At 31.9% G+C, this 22,448-nt stretch overlaps 2 protein-coding genes across 2 annotated transcripts in view; both read left to right on the top strand.

The window, feature by feature from the left end:
• The window catches only part of LOC143910247 (zinc finger MYM-type protein 1-like), a 396,863-nt gene that overhangs the window by 18,257 nt on the left and 356,158 nt on the right, over window positions 1-22,448 (top strand). The gene's annotated exons all lie outside the window — the stretch shown is intronic.
• On the top strand, window positions 3,834-19,055 carry ATP8B (ATPase phospholipid transporting 8B). Its single transcript, XM_077429620.1, has 23 exons — window positions 3,834-3,950; window positions 9,641-9,699; window positions 9,780-9,992; window positions 10,067-10,272; window positions 10,344-10,474; window positions 10,553-10,752; window positions 10,837-11,055; window positions 11,130-11,238; window positions 11,368-11,507; window positions 13,922-14,101; window positions 14,182-14,292; window positions 14,367-14,540; window positions 14,610-14,781; window positions 14,861-14,965; window positions 15,035-15,187; window positions 15,260-15,479; window positions 16,985-17,113; window positions 17,275-17,426; window positions 17,494-17,717; window positions 17,797-18,022; window positions 18,102-18,205; window positions 18,285-18,458; window positions 18,526-19,055. Exons 1-23 carry the CDS (start codon window positions 3,917-3,919, stop codon window positions 18,928-18,930), a joined length of 3,840 nt encoding a protein of 1,279 aa, XP_077285746.1. The 5' UTR covers window positions 3,834-3,916; the 3' UTR covers window positions 18,931-19,055.

The raw sequence follows: 22,448 nt of genomic DNA, 5'->3' as shown, positions 1-22,448 counted from the left end.
TAAATTTGAAATCATATTCAAATGGTGGTTACATAGCGGGTAGGAAGGTTTTGCCAATTTGACGAGGAACCGTATCAACAATGAAAGCAGATCAATTTGTAAACTCTGATAGGAAACGAGCGACTTGAAGTCACCAATATCCAAGTCTGACCAGCAATACTTCAGAAATAATACCAAATCAATTATTTTCAATCGAGGTCAACCCAGGGGTTTGAACCTGGGTACTTCTCGGTGGTTAGCATCGAGTCACCTGCTCAACTCCTAGCTAATAATGTACGTTAAAAAAACGATTCTAAGATTATTTCTCACAAGAGGATTAACCACACGAGTATTGCTCACCAAAAAGCATTACTCCGTTTCCCAACATTTTTCAATAATCCGAATCGGACTCGGATTCCGATTTTAAAAATTCAAGAAAAATGTTATTAAATCTTCCCCACATTTGTTTTCCATTGGGTTAATATACACAGTGAGCTGATATATGTAGATCATTATGTAGAATTTTTTATTTATGAACATATAAATGAAACTAACAAAGTGTACGCTTTTGGCAAGACGAATTTCGTCCAATAACAGCCCTGTCCTCAATTTGACCTATACATTAAGTGGCTAAGGGCGTATTAGTGAATGACAAATTGTTGTCATAGTTAAATTTTTATAATAAGATCATTGCTTTGATCTTTCATATACTTTTGTATCTAAAGAAGATTTTTTTTATCTACGACTATTTGGTTTAGAAAACATAAAATATAAGGTAAGTAAATTTGACTTTCTGCCCCATCCTTCCCGTTCTTCCACATTTATAATCACCGCCAATTTTTCCATCTTCCACATATGCTTATAATTCATCAAAATCATTACAAAATACTTCTCGAACAAAGAATGAAGTCTATATTTTTATCGTACGTCAAAGTCAGTGAATATCAGCGATCGCGTTGTACATAAATGTCATAAACTTACCGTTAGTATTATAAATGTCGAGTTCTTGGCACTATCGATTACTTTCAACGTATATTATTTTATGCCAAGTATACTATTTTACAATTCAAGTAGTCGATGCTTTTTTGTTAATTTTGATATGTTATAGATTTTAGATTAGTGGCAAACACGGTAATCATAAGTTTCGTTGTTCCAATTGGGAATTTCAAATATTGTTACAGTGTGTGTCATACCATCGGAAGTGGTCGTAAATATCTGTTATTTCTTACTTGCGGTCATACTTTTAAATTTCAAACACGGTCATACACTAGAATACGTCAAATATTTAATTCAGTCCTACATTTAACTTTCTTCTAATTATACGAAGTAATTTACCAGCGTTTTCTGGCATTTAAGGTGTTTCTATAATTCTCGTTCAATCGAGTCAATTCGCTATTTTCATTAAGCGATTGCTAAATTTTATATGATGCATGCCTCAATTTCACACGTATTATCGCTTATTTTTGCAATTATATTTAATTTTACTATTGTAATCAAGTGAAGGTATCCAAGTGAAGGTGAAGTATGGCTAGATACAAATTTTCATGAAACTATAATTGCTGCGTCCAAAGAATATCTTTGATATTAAAAATTATTAATACAATTATACGATACTTATTGATATATTAATCCAATATCATTTTACATTCGTCAAAATATTGTTTAAAAAACCTACGAATTCTTTTTTTTTCTTTCAATTTTGTTCCCATTCTTGAAGAAGGGTGTCACGACAAATTACTCACGGACATTTCACTCAACGACGTTACGCGCACGACATTTCACTCACGCGACAACTCGCTCACAGACAAATCACTCCCGCGACAGATTACTCGTGGGAAAAATTACTCTCACGACATTACGCTCACGGAATTATTAAAATAACGTACAAAATGTTATTTTTTTACACAAGAATTATTCCAAAACTCAATTAAACGTATCGTTACGAATCAACACACTATCCAATCACAGATAAATATATAAAATAGTAATTTGTCTCGTGAGTGGGTTGTCGCGTGAGTGAAATGTCGTGCGAGTAACGTCGTTGAGTGAATGATCCGTGAGTGATTTGTCGCGGAACCCTTAAAGAGACCACTCACTGAGCAATTGATCTAGCGACAAGTCGACAGGTTTATTGCTTGCTACGATAATTATCGTATTTTCTCGACTTGCGAGGATATTTTCTTGAGCAAACATTCTTTTATCAAAAGCAATTTTGGAATCATTAACAAAAAAACGATGCTTCGTTATTTATATTATATATTTGTATGTGTTTAAAAAAAATCGAAATATCTTATAGATCTAACTACGAACTAGGTTTTTGGTTGGATCATTTACCGGTTGTATTATGTTGTAAACGAAATTCTTATCAGTAGTTTGCTCGTCGTTAAAAATAATCTACAAATCAATTAATTGCTCAGAAATCAAGCGATCTGCTTGGCGTTGAATTGACAAAATGTTGACGAAAATTGCCCAATGATTGGACTGTATTTATTTTAAATATTTTACCATTATGGGTTTTACCCCTGAGCGGTGTAATACCTACGGCATTAAACTTCTACATATATAAATTTATAGATCATAAATTTGAAATTATATTCAAATAGTGGTGGCAAATAGTAGGTAGGACGGTTCTGCCAATTTGATGAGGAACCGTTTCAACAATTAAATCAGATAAATTGGCAAACATTGATAGGAAACGATCCGCTTAGAGTCACGAATATCAAAATCTGACCAGCAGCACTGAGGAAAACTGGAGTTCAAATCAGGACTTGAACCCGGAAACCTTTCGGTGGTTAGCAGTAATGCAATCACCGTGCTATACTTGTTTTCCGTTGCCTTTTGTAAGGGACAGAAAAATGTGAATTAAATGTTAAATGCTTTCTTCTCACCCTCAAATGCTCGATTGCCTGCACCGGGCCACTAGTTGAAAGACCAGTAGGTATTGTTTTCAAACATAAATTGATCCATCGACTTTTTCCTCCATTTTTAAATACATTAATAAAATGGCGTGTCACGTAACTCGCGTCACGTCACGTATACTCTTCATTAAAAAAAATTATAACAGGCTTTTGAGTGTACTTGATTTTAATTTGATTGTTTTTTGTTCACAGAGAGGCTAGTTCAAGATCGAGAGCGTGTGCCCTCCACGGGGCAGTGGGCCGGGCGCCGCCCCGCCAGCGCTCCGCCCCCATGAAGGTGCCCCCGCCGGAACCGGAGCACGCAGCGGGGCAAAGAGCCGCGCCCCCGCCCCCCAGAACGTTTCGCCCCCCGCGCACTAAACGACGTCACTGATCGAGAAAATATTTATTTTTTATATGAACATTTACTAATTTTATTTTGTATACGCCGCGTTTGCCTTTCTTCGACGAATCTGAAACAATACCAAGTGTCTTATTAGTTGTATACGTATATTTACATAATATATAAAAAAAAAAATACCACAAATATATATATATATTATATACTGTTGCTGTTTTAAAACATTCGTACGTACGGAACGATCGAATCAAACAAGTGTCCTTTGAATTTTTTTGAACAAATATACATGAACTGAACGAATTTCGTTGTGACTATTATATACATATATTCAATTAAACGAAGCACAATCACCGTAAGTTTAATCACACAAATATAGTTTAAGAAGCAACTAGAGCACAATTATTTATTTATAATTATTTTTTGTCTACATTTTTAAAATAAATGTTAACGCGCGCAAGTATTACACGTAGACTTTCGGTCTAGTTAGAGTAGTCGATTAATTATTACTCGGACTATCGTTATCAGTTTGCCGATGTTAACGTTTTCGAATTCACATCGGATCGAAACTAAATTATAGTGATTTTGTGTTTTTGTGTGTGTGTGAGTGTGTGTCGGTGCGTGCGGGGTCCATTTACTTTACCAGCGTAAATTTGTCGCAGAGCTTTTCACAGTCATCGACATGGGAAAGTCATCGAACAAAACATACGGCCAAGGTACGTATCGATTTTATATTTCCTAAACGCCTTTATCTTTCATCACATTCGCACTAAATAAACAAATCAAGTTTATTCGCCAACGTGCATTTGACGATGCTGTCCTACAAACTGGCTTTGAGTTGAAATTTCAAATTCCATACAATGAGTTGATTTTCTTTTCCATGTGTACATAATGTTTATTTTATTTTTTAATCTATCATTTATGTTTGTATTAAATGTGGCTTTTATATTATACTTGTTAGTTACTTTGACTCCGTGTGAGCTTTTAAAATGTCAAAGAAACTAACACAAATTCTAGGCCATAATTTAATAAAGGCAATCAAAAACATTTGCAATACAGTCAATCTTCCTATAATACGTTATTTTGCTTCAACAATTAGGCTTAAGAAATTTTAAGATGGCGTTATATTTTGTATCATGTTTTCTTACATTTTCATTATTTTTCTTTTCACTCCTTATATTAATTTCTTTTTTTTCGGAATAGATCTAACTAAAGACAGAATTGTTGACCGTACGTATGTAGGTATATTGGGGGTCATATTAATATTCGAAATAATCAATGATGGTTTTCTAAATACCGACTTGAGAATTTATCAACAATTGGTAATAGGCATTCTTATTCTTTTATTTATATTAAATGTTCAATTTGATGTTGGAAATACATTAAAAAAAAAAGTATGCACACAGAAACTCAACTTCGAATGAAATGTTTGCGCTATTTTTAGATTTGGAAATGAAATTGTTTGTTGACTAATTTAATATGTAGATATTTACATATCTACGTATAATTTTTTTAATAAAAAAAATGGTGTTAAAAATTTGATTTTTTTGTTTATTTAATTTATAAACAAAAATGTAAGAGAAAAAAAATAATGAAATTAATTCGGTAAAAGTATGATTTTTTTGCTTTCCAAAATAGTATTTATTTCATGTTTAAATACATACATATGTATGTGTATGTATGTATAATACTTATGTTACAAAAAATGAGAAGTAAACAAAGGAAATAAATTAAATTTGAAAAGTTATCTCTTCTAATATAATTTCGAAAGAGACTTTATGTATGTTTGTTTTGTTCATAAAATCCGTGATTTTCAATTTAATAAAAAAACAAATGAATATTCAAATAAATTTAATAAAATATTTACTATTAGATTGACCATGCTTAAGCGGTTTATATTACAAATACCGAGCGAAGCCGGGTAAAAACACTAGTAAATAATGGAAATAGAAACAGACAAAATTGAAAAAAAAAGTCATTGAGAAAACAATTAATCACAGATTTTTCTCTCCAATCAATTGACAGATGTCAGTTTTCTGCTGTGTGTTATATTCTAAAAATGTCAATTTGGTATTTCCTTATATGGAAAATTCAAAGTTTTCCACGATATATTCTCGTTCAATTGTCGTATTTAAGTTTCAACGCTTTTATCGAAATTAAATTTACTAAGCGAAGTGTGCATTCCGCAATTAATATTATGGTTGGAATGGTTTGTCGGGAAAGCGCTAGGCTTTCGAGCGTGGCTGAATTTCCCACGGCAGCGTCCTGCTTTACCGGCGTGGAGGTGACCGAGACGAGGCCCCCTTTAACCCCCAGACGACAGCGGCGCCCTCTGGGCGGGTTTTCCCAGAAGCAGTCGCGGCGCCGTACACGGGACTGACCTGTCACCCCGCGCTCGTCCCATCCCGGAAAACCCCGCGGGGGCAAATCGAGCCGCGTCCGGTGACGACATGTGATCGCGATCTTGGAGTGCGTCGGAGCGGCGGATCTGCGGCGTAGTGACGACTCGATATCGATCGCCGAACCAAGAGGATGAGTGGGTCGGACGGGGAGTAGGGAGTAGGGAGCGAGGGTTCTGGACGTTCGAAGGGTGATGGGAGGGCGGGCGCGGTGATCGGGGGCTACGCCCGGGATGCGCTCGAAGCTCGGTGGGGAGATGTAGCGGTTGGGTGGGGCCGATGCCGATGCGCGCGCCATGGCGGCCGACGCTGACGCCGTCGAGCTGGAGATCCTGGAGATCCTGGAGCTGCACGAGGGCCAGGAGGGCGCGCGCTCCGGCCGAAAGGCGCGTCGCTATCGCGCTCGCCGCGCCGCCCCCAAAGCCACCCCCGAGGCGGAAGACGCGGACGCGGACACCGATGCCGACGTCGACGCTCCTCTTCCCCTCAACATCAACATCAACATCAGCGTCAACAACCTGAGTGGTCGCGACGACGACGACGCCGATGCCGATGCCGATGCCGACGCCGACGCCGAGGCCGATGCGGACAGCGAGCCTCCGCCCCCGGCCGCCAGCTCCGGCTGTGCCTCCGGTTCCGGTTCCGGTTCTGGATCTGGATCCGGTTCGGTGTCTCTGCGCGCTTCGCTCCTCTCCGTTTTGGGGAAGCTGGCCGTGTGGAGGAGGTGCGCCGCCCCCAGGCCGCGCCCCCGACGTAGACACCGCGCCCGCAACAGCAACACCTCAGACTACTTCAAGTCCTTCTACGATTGCGGTCTGAATCCTTTGTGTACTTCTCTTTTGATGGGTTCTCTTTTGGGGCGAAATCACACAGAGAGGCACACGGCACGCATTTATTTTATTATTGCAAGCCTCTTCTATGTTTCACTTCGCAAAAGATTGAGCTGAAATTCCTACAGTCTTCAAATAATTTATAGTACGATGGTGAAAAATAATCGTAATAACCACGTCCAAATTTTGATCGCGGTGACGTTTAATAGGTAGTTGCCGTATATGTTTGGCTTTTCCACACCCACTCGTTTTGTTGGAGTTTAATTGTTTAAACGCCTAAAACTTTTTCATTTTTACATTATATCTTATAAAATTTGCATTATAGGCTCTCATTATCTCTTATATATGTATATTCATACTTCACTCATAGGTTATATAATTTTTAGATACTTTTTAACAATAAAAACCCAAGCATGCCTAGCCATCCCTGAGGCACGCAGTCTCAAAAATCACCCACTGGAGTGTTTTCGGTTATATTTTATCCCTGTATTGATATAAGCTTGACAGTGATTGACGGCTAATTCCATATTGGAAGAAATGTGGGAGAAACTTGTCGAAATAAGATCGTACGAATTAACAATGAACTGGGAACGCCCTTTCTTGACTTGCCATGAAGACGTGCCGTGCCGTTCATTTGAATGTGTTTTCGCCTTTACTCCTCGACTCAACTTATGCAAATTCAGTTTAAAACAATATCGAAACCAAAAACGAGGAAAATGAAAACAGATTCTTATTTTCCTGGTGTCTTATCTGTTACCGGACGTTGGCAATCATATTTGCCCCCCCGGAACACTTCATTGCCTCACAACGCCTTTTTTCCCGGGTCTCTCCTTTTGCAGATCTCCAATAAGGTACGGAAGATGATTTGTCTCTGGGTGTTGCATTACATGATTAATCTTGGCGATTTCTTTAGTTTTTTTAAGCTGAGACAAAGCACTCATTTGTGACATTTCCTGTCCAACTTATATATATATAGCATTTGCCTGTAGATCCACATTTCGATTGAGATTCACGCAGATTCAGGAATGGAAAATATAAATGAGTGTACATATGTACATATATGATGAAATATATTTACTTCAATTACAAAAGAAAATAAAAATCTTGATCTAAACTTGCCAGCAAAGACCAGCGTTGTTCAGGTGGATGAAAGTTGGAAACAAACAAGGCACCAAATTGGCACCTTATCCAAATTTGTTGATTCATAATTTCAAACCGTAGATTTATATAGCAGATTATTATTTTATATAATATTTTCATAGAAGTTACATTATAGTTGTTGGCAATTTGGATTGAAATGCATAATACATTAACGCCAAATGATTATTAATGAAGAAGATTATTACTGTTGTGAACCGGAAAGTTGCCTTTCAAATCCAAGTGGTCGACTATAAATCAGGCAATAACGCATTTTTATTATTAATTTTGTTATTTATTGTTCATTATAAATAAATGAAAGATTTGTCAAGAAGGTTTGTATAATTTGGCATTACCTGTCAATACTATAAAATTAAATTGTCTCATGTTTTTAATAGATCTTCTCCGATTTGATGGTAAAATTGAGATACGATATATCACTCCAGTTATGAATACCTACACTCATATGTTTAAAAATTTGATAAATTTACATATTTTCTTGATATTACGGAAGTAAATATGTTCCCCACGATAAAATACGTACAATCAATTTTTACCTCAAAACCACAATTCAAGTAAATTTCTATGAACACATTAATCGTGAAATATTACTTCTATTGTAGCATACCTAGCCTATACTTACACGGAATGTATACAATGCAATTTAAAACGTATACTCATTGTGGAATTGTAAATAATTCCAATGTAGATTTTTCATTTCATCATGCAAACATTGTGCGAATTGGTGAAACATATGTACATATGTAGGAGTTAGCTAATCGCATACATTTTAAAAATGTATGCGATTAGCTAACTCCACCAATTTTATAGTTTTCATAATATTTTAATGAATTGTGAAGACAGTTTTGTAGTTAATGTACATATGTTTATTCATCATCATCATCATTTTATATTTTATACATAACTAGTGGTTCCAGCCGACTTTCCTCGGTATTTGTAATATAACCCGTTTAAACAAAGCTAATATAATAGTAAACATTCATTTGTGTTTTTTTATTAAATTTATTTAAATCGAAAAATTGAATATTTGACGAAAGCCAATCAGAAACGAATTACACACACACAACGAACGTTCTTTGTTTTATATATAAGATTTAAATTAATCTATTAGTTACATTAAATCAGGGCTGTGCAGTCAGAGCATTTCAACCGGAGTCGGAGGTGGAGTTGTAAAAAATCAACTGAATTCGACTACTTTTTATTATTTTAATTAATAGTATTACGGCATTAGTCAACTAAGTCTTTAATTTTATTGAAGTAAATCGACTAATAAATTGAAATTTAATAATTTGTTTATAAAATCATGAATTTAAACTACATTATAAATAAAAAAAATTGCACATATTTTAATTTGCAATAATGTGTTTTGGCCAAAACCAATGTTTCCTCTACTCATACTTTTTTTTATTCTCAGTTTTTATATATACATATGTAGTATAAAATTATTAAAATATAAAAGTATAAAATTTATACACATATATTATACTATGAGTACTTACTTTTTATTTATACCTATTTCATTACCAATAATTCAATAAATTGGGCTAAATGTAAATTTTTAGTGATTTTTTAAATTCTTTTAATTTATTAATACTTTAAAAATCGCCATAATTTTAATTACTAATAATTTTATACGTTGGGAAGAAAAGTCCATCGTACAAAAATCGTTCAAGTTGGAGTCGTAGTCAAATCCTAAAATAAAGCCGGAGTCGGTAAATTTTGATGCAATTCCACAGCCCTGCATTAATTACACACCCCAGTTATACTGAAAAATGCATCTTTTGCATTTTCTAGGAAGTGTGAATAGCCTAGATTTAAAACCATACATGTGCTTTGATGTTATTGCAATGATTTATTACATAATATAAAAAATATCAACCTTTGGAATTTAAAATTCGAAGCCAGTTAGTTTTCAAAATCAAAATTATTATGTATAGTATAATAATTTGTACGTAAAATTGATTTGATCGTGTGTGCTGAATTACTTTATTTATAGTATTTTTTATATATATTTCACAGAGTCTGAAAGAAGAATCAGAGCCAACAATAGAGAATATAATTCACAATTCCATTATGCTGTAAGTAATGATTTTTACTTTATTTTGTTTGTATGCAAGACATAATGTAATACTTTACATGTATATTATTTTATTTATAGAGTAACTACATTAAGACATCCAAATATTCTTTGGTTACGTTTTTGCCATTCAATTTATTGGAACAATTTCAAAGATTGGCAAATTTTTATTTCTTGTGCCTTCTGGTGCTGCAGTTAATTCCTGCCATATCCAGTTTAACTCCAATCACGACAGCCATTCCACTAATTGGAGTACTGGCACTGACCGCAGTTAAAGATGCTTACGATGACTTTGTAAGTAATTTTTAAATTGTTTCATTGTGATATTAATTTATTTGGCTTTATTCTTACACATGTCAAAATTGCAGCAAAGACATCAAAGTGATTCACAAGTCAATAATAGAAAATCAAAAGCTTTGAGAAATGGCAAACTCGTTGATGAAAAATGGGCAACTGTTCAAGTGGGTGATGTTATTAGAATGGAAAATGATCAATTCGTGGCTGCAGACATACTGCTCTTGTCAACTAGCGAACCTAACGGATTGTGCTATATAGAAACTGCCGAGTTGGATGGGTACTTATTTCTAAGACGTCGCATAATATTTTTTTAAATACTTTTTTATTGTAATTGAATTGTTTTCTCAGGGAGACTAATTTGAAATGCAGACAGTGTTTAGTTGAAACGGCTGAAATGGGTCAAGACGAATCCTTAATTGGTACGTTTGATGGGGAAATAGTGTGTGAGGTGCCCAACAATCTCCTCAATAAATTTGAAGGTATGTTACTTTTTGGTCTAATATCAGTGCGATGAAAGTGAATAAATATTAAATATAATAATGAAAATTCAATTTTAGGTGCTTTAACATGGCAGGGAAAACAATATTCGCTAGATAATGATAAAATACTTTTGAGAGGCTGTGTTCTACGTAATACCTCGTGGTGTTATGGCGTTGTAATATTTGCTGGAAAGGACACGAAATTAATGCAAAATAGTGGAAAAACTAAATTCAAACGCACTAGCATTGATAGATTGTTAAATTTTCTTATTATTGGAGTATGTTTATTATTTGATTATATTTCATCGTTGATGTCACTAGATCTTATTTATGTATTTATACGTATACTTTTTCTGTTTCAGATTGTATTTTTTTTACTGTCAATATGCTTTTTTTGTATGGTAGCCTGTGGTATCTGGGAATATTTATTTGGACAAAACTTTCAAGTTTTCTTACAATGGGATACATTGGTACCTTCGGAGCCCGTTGGTGGATCTGTGGTTATAGCATTTTTAGTGTTTTTTTCTTATGCGATTGTGATGAATACAGTTGTGCCGATTTCATTATACGTGTCTGTCGAGGTAATTCTTGTACTGTTGATTTAAAAATATTTTTTGTTTAATCAGCGAATTTATTATAATTTATTTTTATACAGGTTATTAGATTTGCTCAAAGCTTTCTTATTAACTGGGACGAAAAAATGTACTATGAAAAAACAGGAACCGCAGCCAAAGCTAGAACTACTACGCTCAACGAAGAATTAGGTTACTATTATTATTTTTCTGTATCAGTTATATAATATACTTAAACATATATTCATTTATGCCGGTTTCTCTTTTTATTGAGTTACATAAAATAAAAATTTTGTTATTCATATTTAATTTTATTTTTAGGTCAAATTCAGTACATTTTTTCTGATAAAACTGGAACATTAACTCAAAACATAATGACGTTCAATAAATGTTCAATAGCGGGTCAGTGTTATGGAGATATAATCGATGAAAATTCTGGTGAAATAATAGAGCTAACAGAGGTATTTAAATCTACAAATGTTTATAAATCACAAAAGTTAAAAATTTACTATTGTAGATAGGTCATAGACAAATCAAATAGTTGTTGAAATTGTTTTATTAATCCTTTTATTGCCAAATTCAATTAAATGTAGATCATTTCAAATACATTGTTCATAAATTTGCCATAATATTACATTAGTTGATGCATACAAATATTAAAATCATCACAGACTCATTGTGTAGTTTTAGTTATTTCAGTTTTTTGCACATGCAAATTATTTTTCAATTACTATTTCTTACGGCTTTTAGGTTTGGCGAGCAATAACATGATCATCGATTTACTAGCCTTTATTTATATATAAATTTATTTAATTATCAATAAAAAATATATTTGGAAAGGTCCAAAATTCTCATATTTAAAAATAAAATTAAACGTGTATGTACATATTTTGGCATTAAAGGGGTTAAAAATAAACATTTTACTGTTTGTTGATTTTGTTAAAGGATATCATCGGTGAATATCAAATGTGTTTGAAAAATACCAAACATTTTTGATAAATTTTTAAAAAATGCATTTTTTCCCTTATTTAATTATATTTCATTACCTTCATATACATTTTAATAGGATATATTATATGTACACGTGTGTATATATATATATATATATATATATATATATATATATATATATATATATATATATATACATACATCGTATAATCATTATATTCATATTCACATATTGTGTACATATGTATGTACTTACATATATAAAAACATGCATTTTTTTTAAATCGAGTTGTTTTGGAATTTTTTGTACATTAAGGTTGTGATGAAAAATTATAATTTTTGCATATTGAAATGCATGTTTTTTTATATAAAATATTTTTTCTATCCATTTTAGAGTGTGCATTATGTAAGTATGTATGTGTAAAATAAAATGCAAGTGATATATATGCACATTTATTTTTAGTACCAAATTTGATTATATATTGGAGTTGTAATGTAGTTGGAATAGATATAGAATGTTTTTCGACTATTTACACTTTTTGAATTCAAAATTTAATACTTAGTTGGTGATGTCTGTGTTGATGACTTGTGTATATTTTACAAGGTTGATTTAAAAAATACATAATTACATTTTGCATGCTTTTTTTTAATAAAAATGTTTGTAAATTTATATTTTCACTTTTTTAATGCTATTCATACATTTGTATGTATTATTTATTTTAGTTAATTTAAAAAAAAATTAAATTACGTTATTCGCAGCTGAATCATCTCGGATCTTTTTTAACCTATTTATCACATTTTTATCAATTTTCTATGTCATTGTTAAATTACATTTTAGCTCATACGTTTTTTTTATGTTGTTTTATAATTTATACAAAAAAGAACATAAAAAAAAATGATATACAATGTCAAAAATAAAATTAGAAAGCATGAATATTTTGCACATGTTTATTATTGAAGTCACACGAAAATTTTGCAAAATGTGCACGCTTTTAACGAAAATTCAAAAATTCAAATGGGTGAAGGTATTAATTATTTGACATATTGGATAATAGTCACCGCATGGTTTTATCTTTTTTCCGTTTCTTTTTTTTTATTTATGTCATGCACGTGCAGGCTGATGGAAGCAAAACTAAAGTCAAGCTAAGAGTAGGTGCAAGCTCCTCTGAATCAGTGATGTCTCCAAAGAAAGGATTTTCTAAAGATGGACCTGGTTTCAATACAAGTATGGCGGCTTTGCTCGAGACGGAAGCAGATCAGGGACGTAGTACCCCTGGTCCACATTCAAACGTCAACGCCACAAATAATTCACAATCACCTATTCCACAAAAAGACACTTCCAAAGGAAATGTATGCATTTTCTGTTACCTTTTAAATATTGACCCTTCAAATGCCAAGCTTATACTAATATGCATATTCATATGTATGCTCAGATTTATTTTCATCTTATAAATTAAATATTCATTTGAAAATACTTAATTCGAACTGTCATTTATTTCATTTCGCATACTAGAAACGTATAATCGAGAATTTACATATGATGATTAGTGCTGCAATTCAGTTATATGTACCAAGGTTAAAATTTGATATTTATAATATCCATTTTTTTATACTACATACATAGTTTGTGGGATTGATAGTGTCATTTTTTGTTTGTTTAGTGAGTTTTTGGATGTTTTGCATCATATAGATATGCACTGGCACCCCAGTATATTTACTATGCATGTATTTTTATTATATTATTATGTATTGTTATTATAAAATGAAAAATTTTAATTCTTGCTCAGTTGTTTGGTTTGTACATACATATATTTATTTTATATTCATATTTTGTAAATAAAATATTTAGCGAACTGACTTTCATTAAATTAAACATTTTCTGAAATGTAATGTTTGAGGTAATCTTAATTATTTTTAATTTTAGGGAACAGAGCCATTGGATTTTTCTTTTAACCGTGACTATGAACCGGATTTCAAATTTTATGATAGAACACTACTAGATTCTGTTAAGCGAAATGACCCCGAATCTCATGACTTTTTTAGATTATTAGCGTTATGTCATACAGTCATGCCTGAAGATAAGCACGGTAGACTCGAATATCAGGTAATTGTGAAAATGTATTCAAATTACTATTAAACTAATTTTTGTGTAGATAATTTTAACAATTTGTATTTATTATGTAGGCTCAGTCACCAGATGAATCTGCATTAGTGTCAGCAGCAAGAAATTTTGGATTTGTATTTAAAGAGCGATCACCAAATAGTATAACAATTGAAGTAATGGGTCAAACGGAGGTATGAAAATTACCAATGCATGACCATTCTTAGCATTGTCAAAAATTTACTATGTCTTTTTCTTTCATTTTTAGGTGTATGAACTGTTATGTATATTGGATTTTAATAACTTCAGAAAAAGAATGTCAGTCATATTGAGAAAAGATGGACAGCTCAAATTATATTCTAAAGGAGCTGATAACGTTATATATGAAAGACTTAAAGCAGATCAAGATGATATCAAAGCAAAAACCCAAGAACATTTGAATGTAAATAAAAATCTCATCTGTTTTTATTTGATGTTTGATTTATTATTTTCAACGATGATATATTTTTAGAAATTTGCTGGTGAAGGCTTACGTACATTAGTACTTGCTTGGCGTCCACTAGAAGAATCATATTTTTCTGATTGGAAACATCGTCATCAGCAAGCTGCGTTAGCTATTCACGACAGAGATGATCAATTAGATGCAATATATGAAGAAATTGAAAGAGATCTTCAATTAATAGGTTAGTTTTCGATTTATTTTCAGAAATTGAATGTATGCCACTTCTACATATGTATTGTATATTATTATTTTTTTATTAGGTGTCACTGCAATAGAAGATAAATTACAAGACGGTGTTCCACAAACGATTGCCAATTTAGCCATGGCTGGTATTAAAATATGGGTTCTTACCGGAGATAAACAAGGTTTGTTTTCGAAATATTTTTGAATGTAATAATGTTTGTATTTTATATAACGTAAATGTTTGTTATTAGAAACTGCTATTAATATTGGATACTCTTGTCAACTGTTAACTGATGACATGGTAGAAGTGTTTGTCGTTGATGGTGTAACCCACGAAGAAGTCGAACAACAATTAAAGAAATATAGAGATGCGATAAGAGTGGTGAATACATTTCAACCACAAGGTGCAGCACCGCTTTGATGATTCATTCATACAATCAACCAATGTCAAAACATTTAATTGGTTATCTTTTCAGGACCAGGTTTAAACCATCATACGACTAGCAGTAATGAAAATGGCAATGGGATGTCGTCTCAAAATGTGTCACGTCCAGCTATCAGGAGTGACGACTCTGCCATTACTTTCGCTGACAACCAACGAGACGCCAGCGTCAAAGTTAACCCGGCTCCCGCCATATCGGTAGTAACATTTAGGTGGGAAAATAATATTGACCAACCAGTCTCACAGTCGACAAGGTAGAGAGATAAAGGGCTCATTACATCCTTGTTTAATCCTTTCGTTATTCTTTTTATTCCTTTTGTTAACCTAATAAATTATACATATTGCATGTGCACGTATATACATATAGACGTTCGTGTATACGTGCACACGCATTTATTTTATTTTTATATGTATTTACTGTCTTTCCAACATCAAATCGTACACTCATGTGTTTGGTACTGTTCATTTTTTCCAATTTATCCTTTGATGAAGTATAAGCACTCATTTGTCGATTCTCATATCTGCTGATTGTAGAGTTTTGTGCAAATGCTTAATAATCGTAGATACAGCAGAAAGAGTATATTACGTGTATTTTTATAATATGAGCATACTGATTCGCATTTTACAAATTTTCTATCGCACCTATTATATTAATTCAAATACATATTTAGTTATTGACTTCATAATAATATTTAATACGAAATTATTAACTTAATTTACATACTCACACATACATTTCCTCAATTTTTTTTTTATTTCTCTGCTTTTTCTACCTTAGTTTAGTATGCTCTTTCTCTCTCTAACCTGCTATTCATTTATGTGTACTGTATGGTTTCATAAGGTGGCTGCCATAAAAATAGTTTTGTCTTTATTGACGTTTGACTATTGCAATTTGTATTTTATTATAAATTTGATTTGATTTTAGTCATTGTTTATTGTTACTTTGATTTATGGCTCTGCTTTTAGGACCGTATCGCACTGGGATTCTAGCGCTTAATGGTCTTTATGGTCTGGTCTTTGTATTTTTTTCAAATGACAATCGCCAAATTCAGTATGCGGTCTTTTAAATGTAATTCTGTTTGGTAACTGTCACCAGCGTTTCAGTGTGATAGGGACCTTTGAGATTAATTTTTAAGATGTTTTTAATTTAAAAGTCAAAGCTTTGTAATTATGATTTTCTAATAGCTAGTAAATTTTGTAATGTTCATGTTTTTTTTTTAATATTTTCATATAATGCAGTATATCTTTATATGTTAAGTTTATATTATTTAATATGTCATAGATTATGAGAATAAGAAGAATTTGATTTTTATGAAATCTTATTAAATATTATTAGATAATTTCAAACTACTATCGCTGAATTGTTTAACATCTGAATATTTATTAGTTTAAAAATATTTGATCAGCTTAGCAAATATTATATTTAATTAGGGTAATTCAGTGGGATGTATTAAATGTATAGAGTATTTTATTTATGTAGTAGGTGTAAGACTGAGATATAATACAATGAATTGCAACACATTATTAAAATATTGCACAGTAATTTTTATACATAAAATGCAATCATAGGTTTTTTAAACTCAAGATAGTATTCAAATATTAGTTCATTGTTCATCTATTTAAATGCATGTTGTGTTCAAAAATGACTGTTCAATATTTTTTTGAAAATTGCGATTTCATATTAAATAGGGTTTGAAATATTTAGTATGAATTTTTGAAATATAATTTTTGTTTAATCACTATTTTTTCCAAACAATAGTACGGAATGTAATTATTCTGGTGCAAATACGGAAAATTCCGATCCTTTATCCGAGGAAGGCAATGGATTTGCAATTGTAGTAAATGGACATTCTTTAGTTCATTGCCTACATCCACAATTAGAACAAAGGTTTGTATAACACATTTTAATTTTAAGAATGCATATATTAAAAAAATTATAATTTCGTTTCTTCATTTACAATTGAATCACATTGTAGTAATTCACTATTACATTCATCTATATTTGTTTTACTGTTATTTAATAAAATGTAATTATATTTATTTATATAGATTTTTGGATATCTCCATGCATTGTCGATCAGTTATTTGTTGTCGAGTAACGCCATTACAAAAGGCTATGGTGGTTGAAATGATAAAGAAAAACAAGAAAGCTGTGACATTGGCAATTGGAGACGGCGCAAATGATGTGTCGATGATCAAAGGTATTTTTACAGTCATAAAATTGTCTTATAATTTTTATACCAATGACATGAATTTTTTTCTCCCCAGCCGCTCATATTGGAGTCGGTATTTCTGGCCAAGAAGGACTGCAGGCAGTGTTAGCCAGTGATTATTCGATAGCGCAGTTCAGATTTTTAGAAAGACTACTTCTAGTACATGGCAGATGGTCTTACTATAGAATGTGTAAATTTTTAAGTTACTTTTTTTATAAAAATTTCGCCTTCACACTCTGTCACTTTTGGTTTGCATTTTTTTGTGGATTTAGCGCTCAGGTAAACATTCAAGAAATAATATGTTTTGTAGAATACACATATGTTTTGTAGGATATTTAAAATGAATATTGTCTTCCAGACTGTCTTCGATCCTATGTTTATATCTGTGTACAACTTATTCTACACGTCTTTGCCGGTCTTAGCCCTGGGAGTTTTCGAACAAGATGTATCCGAGAAGAATTCATTGTTATTTCCCAAATTATATACACCAGGGTTGACGAGTTCATTGTTTAACAAGACTGAGTTTATGAAAAGTGCATTACACGGATGTTATACATCCCTCATTCTATTTTTGCTACCATACGGTGAGATTTAGTTCAATATTAAAATTGGATTTTACATGTGTATGTATCTACCATGTTTATTTAATGTAATGTTTTTTAGGTACTTATAAGGATGGCCTTGCGCCTGATGGACGAATATTATCAGATCACATGCTGTTAGGAAGTGTGGTTGCGACAATACTTGTACTAGATAATACAACACAGGTTAAATACGTTTTATTTATTTACGCATACTTATGTGCATTGAAGTGTTTTTATTATGAGATTTTGAACTTGTTTTTAGATTGCCTTGGATACAACCTATTGGACGGTGTTCAATCACATTACAATATGGGGTTCACTATTATCATACTTTGTTCTTGATTATTTTTATAATTATGTATGCGGTGGGCCTTATGTTGGGTCATTGACGGTCGCCATGAGTCAAGCAACATTTTGGTTCACTAGTGTTTTAACTGTGAGTGTTTGAAATGTAATAATTGTAATTTGATGTTTGGGTTGCTATAGAAATGTATTTATTGCAGGTAATATTTCTTATGGTACCGGTGTTAGCTTGGAGGTTCTATGTAGTAGACGTGAGACCCGGTCTCGCTGCTAGATTAAGAGTTCGTCAGCGTGCAGCCAGAGTGCGATCTCGACAGTCCACGGATCCATTGCGTGCACCGTCGGCACGACGCGCTCGCCGTTCGTTGCGGTCCGGCTATGCGTTTGCCCATCAAGAAGGATTCGGCAGACTCATCACGTCAGGGAAAATTATGCGAAAATTACCAAACGCAGACTTTAGTTTTCCATCGTTGGGTGGAAAATTCACATCGACTGCGGCACGAGAACGTGAAAGAGATAAAGAGAAATCTACAGATAACAGTGCTCCAGTGCCAGATTCGTCGCTTAGAGCACCGTGTCAGGACCTGGACACTATTAATCTATAGATTATTTTTGTATAGCCTAGTGACTGAAAACTATACTCCGCAACACGTGCCGTGTATTTTTTTTCTTTCAGTTGTGATATTTTGTACAATGTTTTGTTGGATGTTCTTGTTGACTTTTTTTTAAAGTACACTATATACGAAAGTAAAAGATTGTTTTTAGTTTTTATTGATTTACAAGGCCTGTTTGTGGAGTTTAATTTGGAAGGGTATTTTTGTGCAAGTTCTACTGCCGCAACTCGGTATGATTTTTACCGGCACCTAACTCAAATTGTGATATTATGAATTTCTATTTAACATAATAATGTAAGCGTAAGGTATAGAGTTTTCATTAAATGGTTAAACTAGGCATCACATTATTTTCTATTAGATTTTACCATTTCCTTTATTGATGTGAAGGCCGAGTATTTTATTGAGGGAAAGCTGAAGCTAATGGCTTAAAAATGCGTATAAACTTAGACTGTATTTCAATTCACTATTTAGCTTATACATTGATTTTATCAGTTCCATTTTTATTTTGTATATATTATTTGAATCTTATAGAAAGTATATATATTGAAAGAGATATTTTGGGCATGTCTTAGCCCCCAAATATTATTGGTCCTTATAGTACTATTAAATTATTATCATTTATCACATTAAAACCCAGCGACTGGATGCAACCGAAATTACTATAAAACGATACAATTTATTATTGATCCAAAAGCGTTCGAGTAGCTTTGCGTTTATTTCAATATGTTGAGAGACTGGAGTTATTTATTTTATAATTCGATATTTTGGTACAGTTTTTCATTGATCGTTATTTAGGACGATCTGCATCTTGTTTTATCTTTTGTATGAGGTGATGTACTAAATTAAGTAGTCACCCATGACAAAAATAGGCCAGGATATTGGATGTCATACAAAAAGTTGATGGGAAAGCATTTTAAGGTTACAATAACTGTTTTGAGTATTAATTTAAAATACATGTATCGCTTGAAGTTAATATTATGTGAAACCGTTCATCTAAAAATGTACTTAACTTACTTTTGTGCTAAACGCAATGTAATATTGTCTTACTAAAAAATAAAATTTTGTTGTGGTGAATTGAAGAACTTTCCCGGAGAATTGATTCTGTCCATTGATTCTTTATATATTTTACTATTTTTGTAAATTTCGTAACATATATATTATACATATATAGGTGACTGACGTGTAGATATGTATAATTGAAACATCGTATGTAAGTGAATAATATTATAGTTTCTATCAATTTTTTTAAGAACTTTAATTCGATGCTCTCCAACTAAGAATAATTATTGAATTAAAATTAAATCTAATAAATGTAGGGCTAATTTTTGTAATGGGAATGGTTGGAGACCATTGAACTACTGTAGTCACATCTTTGCGAAAAGTTCACCTGAACATCTTTCTTGGAATATGGATAAATAATATTAAATCATCATTGGATATACAATTACTGTATACTATTTTTTTACCTACTTGATGCTTTGCATTCTTTTCTTTTGTTAATTTTCCTATTTATTTATTTTTTGGGGATCTTTATTTTATGTCAAAAACACCAGAATAAAAAACGGTGTTATTTGTACAACAAAACATATCAATAGTAATCATACTTTAAACATTTGGATACAACAATTACAGTTTCACTGATTTGGCTACTGATTTATTAATGACCCTATGTATTTTAGGAGAAAGTTATTGTCGCATTGTGAGTTGCTCAGTGCTAATGGAATCATATTGTTTGGAAACTCAGTATATCTAAAATACGTGTTTGAATAAATTGAGTTTAGGTATCAACAGAGTGATCTCGTGAACAAGTATTTATAATTTTTAAGATTCTAAATCACTCCATTCAAACTGCATTTATAATGTATGGAATCAGTTGAAAATTACAACTTTTTTTTATTATAATCTCTTCAAAAAATTTTTATATCACAATTTACAGATAGTAAAAGTAACACACCTTGTGGCTGAAATGACATGGTAATTGTATTGGAGCTTTTTTATTATTGTTTTACGTAGTATAGTCATGAGTTTCTACATTCAATCAAAAAAGCGTAAGGTGTGTGACTTTTGATTCTACTTATTAATTAAGCCAATAGGCCTATTTGTTTTCATTAATATCAGATTATTTACGTTTGTTACCACTGTTTCTTCAGTCAATATTAATATGTTTGCAAATGTAAAGAATGTAATTTATTTTTATATGTATTCCATCAGATTGTTGCCAAGTGTTGCGATAATATTATATTCAGAAATATAAAATTTCCCCGCGTATCTAAGAAATTGTACGCGGCGACCTTAAGCAATCAATCTTCATATGTATTTAAATTATAACTGCGAGATGTATGAACATATGCGAGTGTGTGAGAATGCTTTTAACTTGCATGAAAAACAAATAAAACTATCTTCACATAAATGTTACATAAATACACACTCTATACATACATATATAATATATATAGAGAGAAAGAAAATCTATTGTTTATAATAAGTGTTGTTCATTTTGTAATCAAATTGTATAAAATATATATATAAAAGAAATGAAATATTTGTAAATTGATAATTTGCCTTAAACAGTATTTGTATGTTGAATGTTTGTAAAAAAAATTGTGTAAAATTACATTTTTCATGGTGCTTCGTTCATTCTCAATGCGAGTAATGTTTTATTTCATATTTATTGCCTAATTGAAAATTTGACAATTTTTTAAATAGAGATTTTCAGAGAAAATGTGGTTTAGTATTAATTACTCTAATTCCGACCATGTGTCAGTCATACGATGTATTATTTATCTGCATTTATAATGTTTAACTTAAAAACTCATTCCGTGTCAAATTGAATTTGGAAATTCGATAAATTAAAAATTGTACTATATCAATTGAGTGAATGAAAATTTACTTTCAACTTTTGAGAATGATCGAAGTCTAGCAGATCGTTATAGTTCTCGTAATATTACAGCTTTAATGCACAATGTATTTTGCATCGTAATCGGTATTTTTACTATTATAATTTTTTTATTTATTCACATTAAAGATGTACATCTATTTGTCTGTATTCACCTTTGCGTTTGGACATTAAAATTTGTTTCATAAATACAACGTACTTAAGAATTTTAGACCAATTTTTAATATGCTATATCTTAATGCGTTGAGTATCGATTTCGGTCTAAGAACATTATATTATAAAGTGGAATTTAAAAACAGAAATTAATAAAAAGCATGACAAATTGTTGATGTCCATGTGATTCAATTGATTTACACTATGAATAATAAAAGTTGAATGTCACAGTGGACCATGTGATATTTTTTAATAAAACTTTGTTTTATTTGCATGCTAGCCAAATTAAAATCATTCCAATTCGCAAATCATCCATATCAACGATTTCCAGTGGGAATCGCTTTCACAAATTGTGCATACAATGGCTTCTTATACCCACTTGTTTTATGTGGAATATAATAAATCGAAAACAATGACGCCTGGAGACATTAGTTATCCAAATGAACAGCATTTTGACAAA

Source organism: Arctopsyche grandis, chromosome 4, assembly GCF_051622035.1.
Source record: "Arctopsyche grandis isolate Sample6627 chromosome 4, ASM5162203v2, whole genome shotgun sequence".
Lineage (NCBI taxonomy): Eukaryota > Metazoa > Arthropoda > Insecta > Trichoptera > Hydropsychidae > Arctopsyche > Arctopsyche grandis.
Note: the sequence above shows the minus strand (reverse complement) of the source record. Positions and strands in the feature narration are given on the sequence as shown.

Bases quoted from the DNA above. Each gene is read 5' to 3' on its own strand.
- ATP8B (XM_077429620.1), top strand. From the start codon at position 3,917: ATGGGAAAGTCATCGAACAAAACATACGGCCAAG. The intron at 11,239-11,367 runs GTTACTATTATT...TTTTATTTTTAG, and splicing joins TACGCTCAACGAAGAATTAG to GTCAAATTCAGTACATTTTT. The intron at 17,114-17,274 runs GTTTGTATAACA...TTATTTATATAG, and splicing joins CATCCACAATTAGAACAAAG to ATTTTTGGATATCTCCATGC.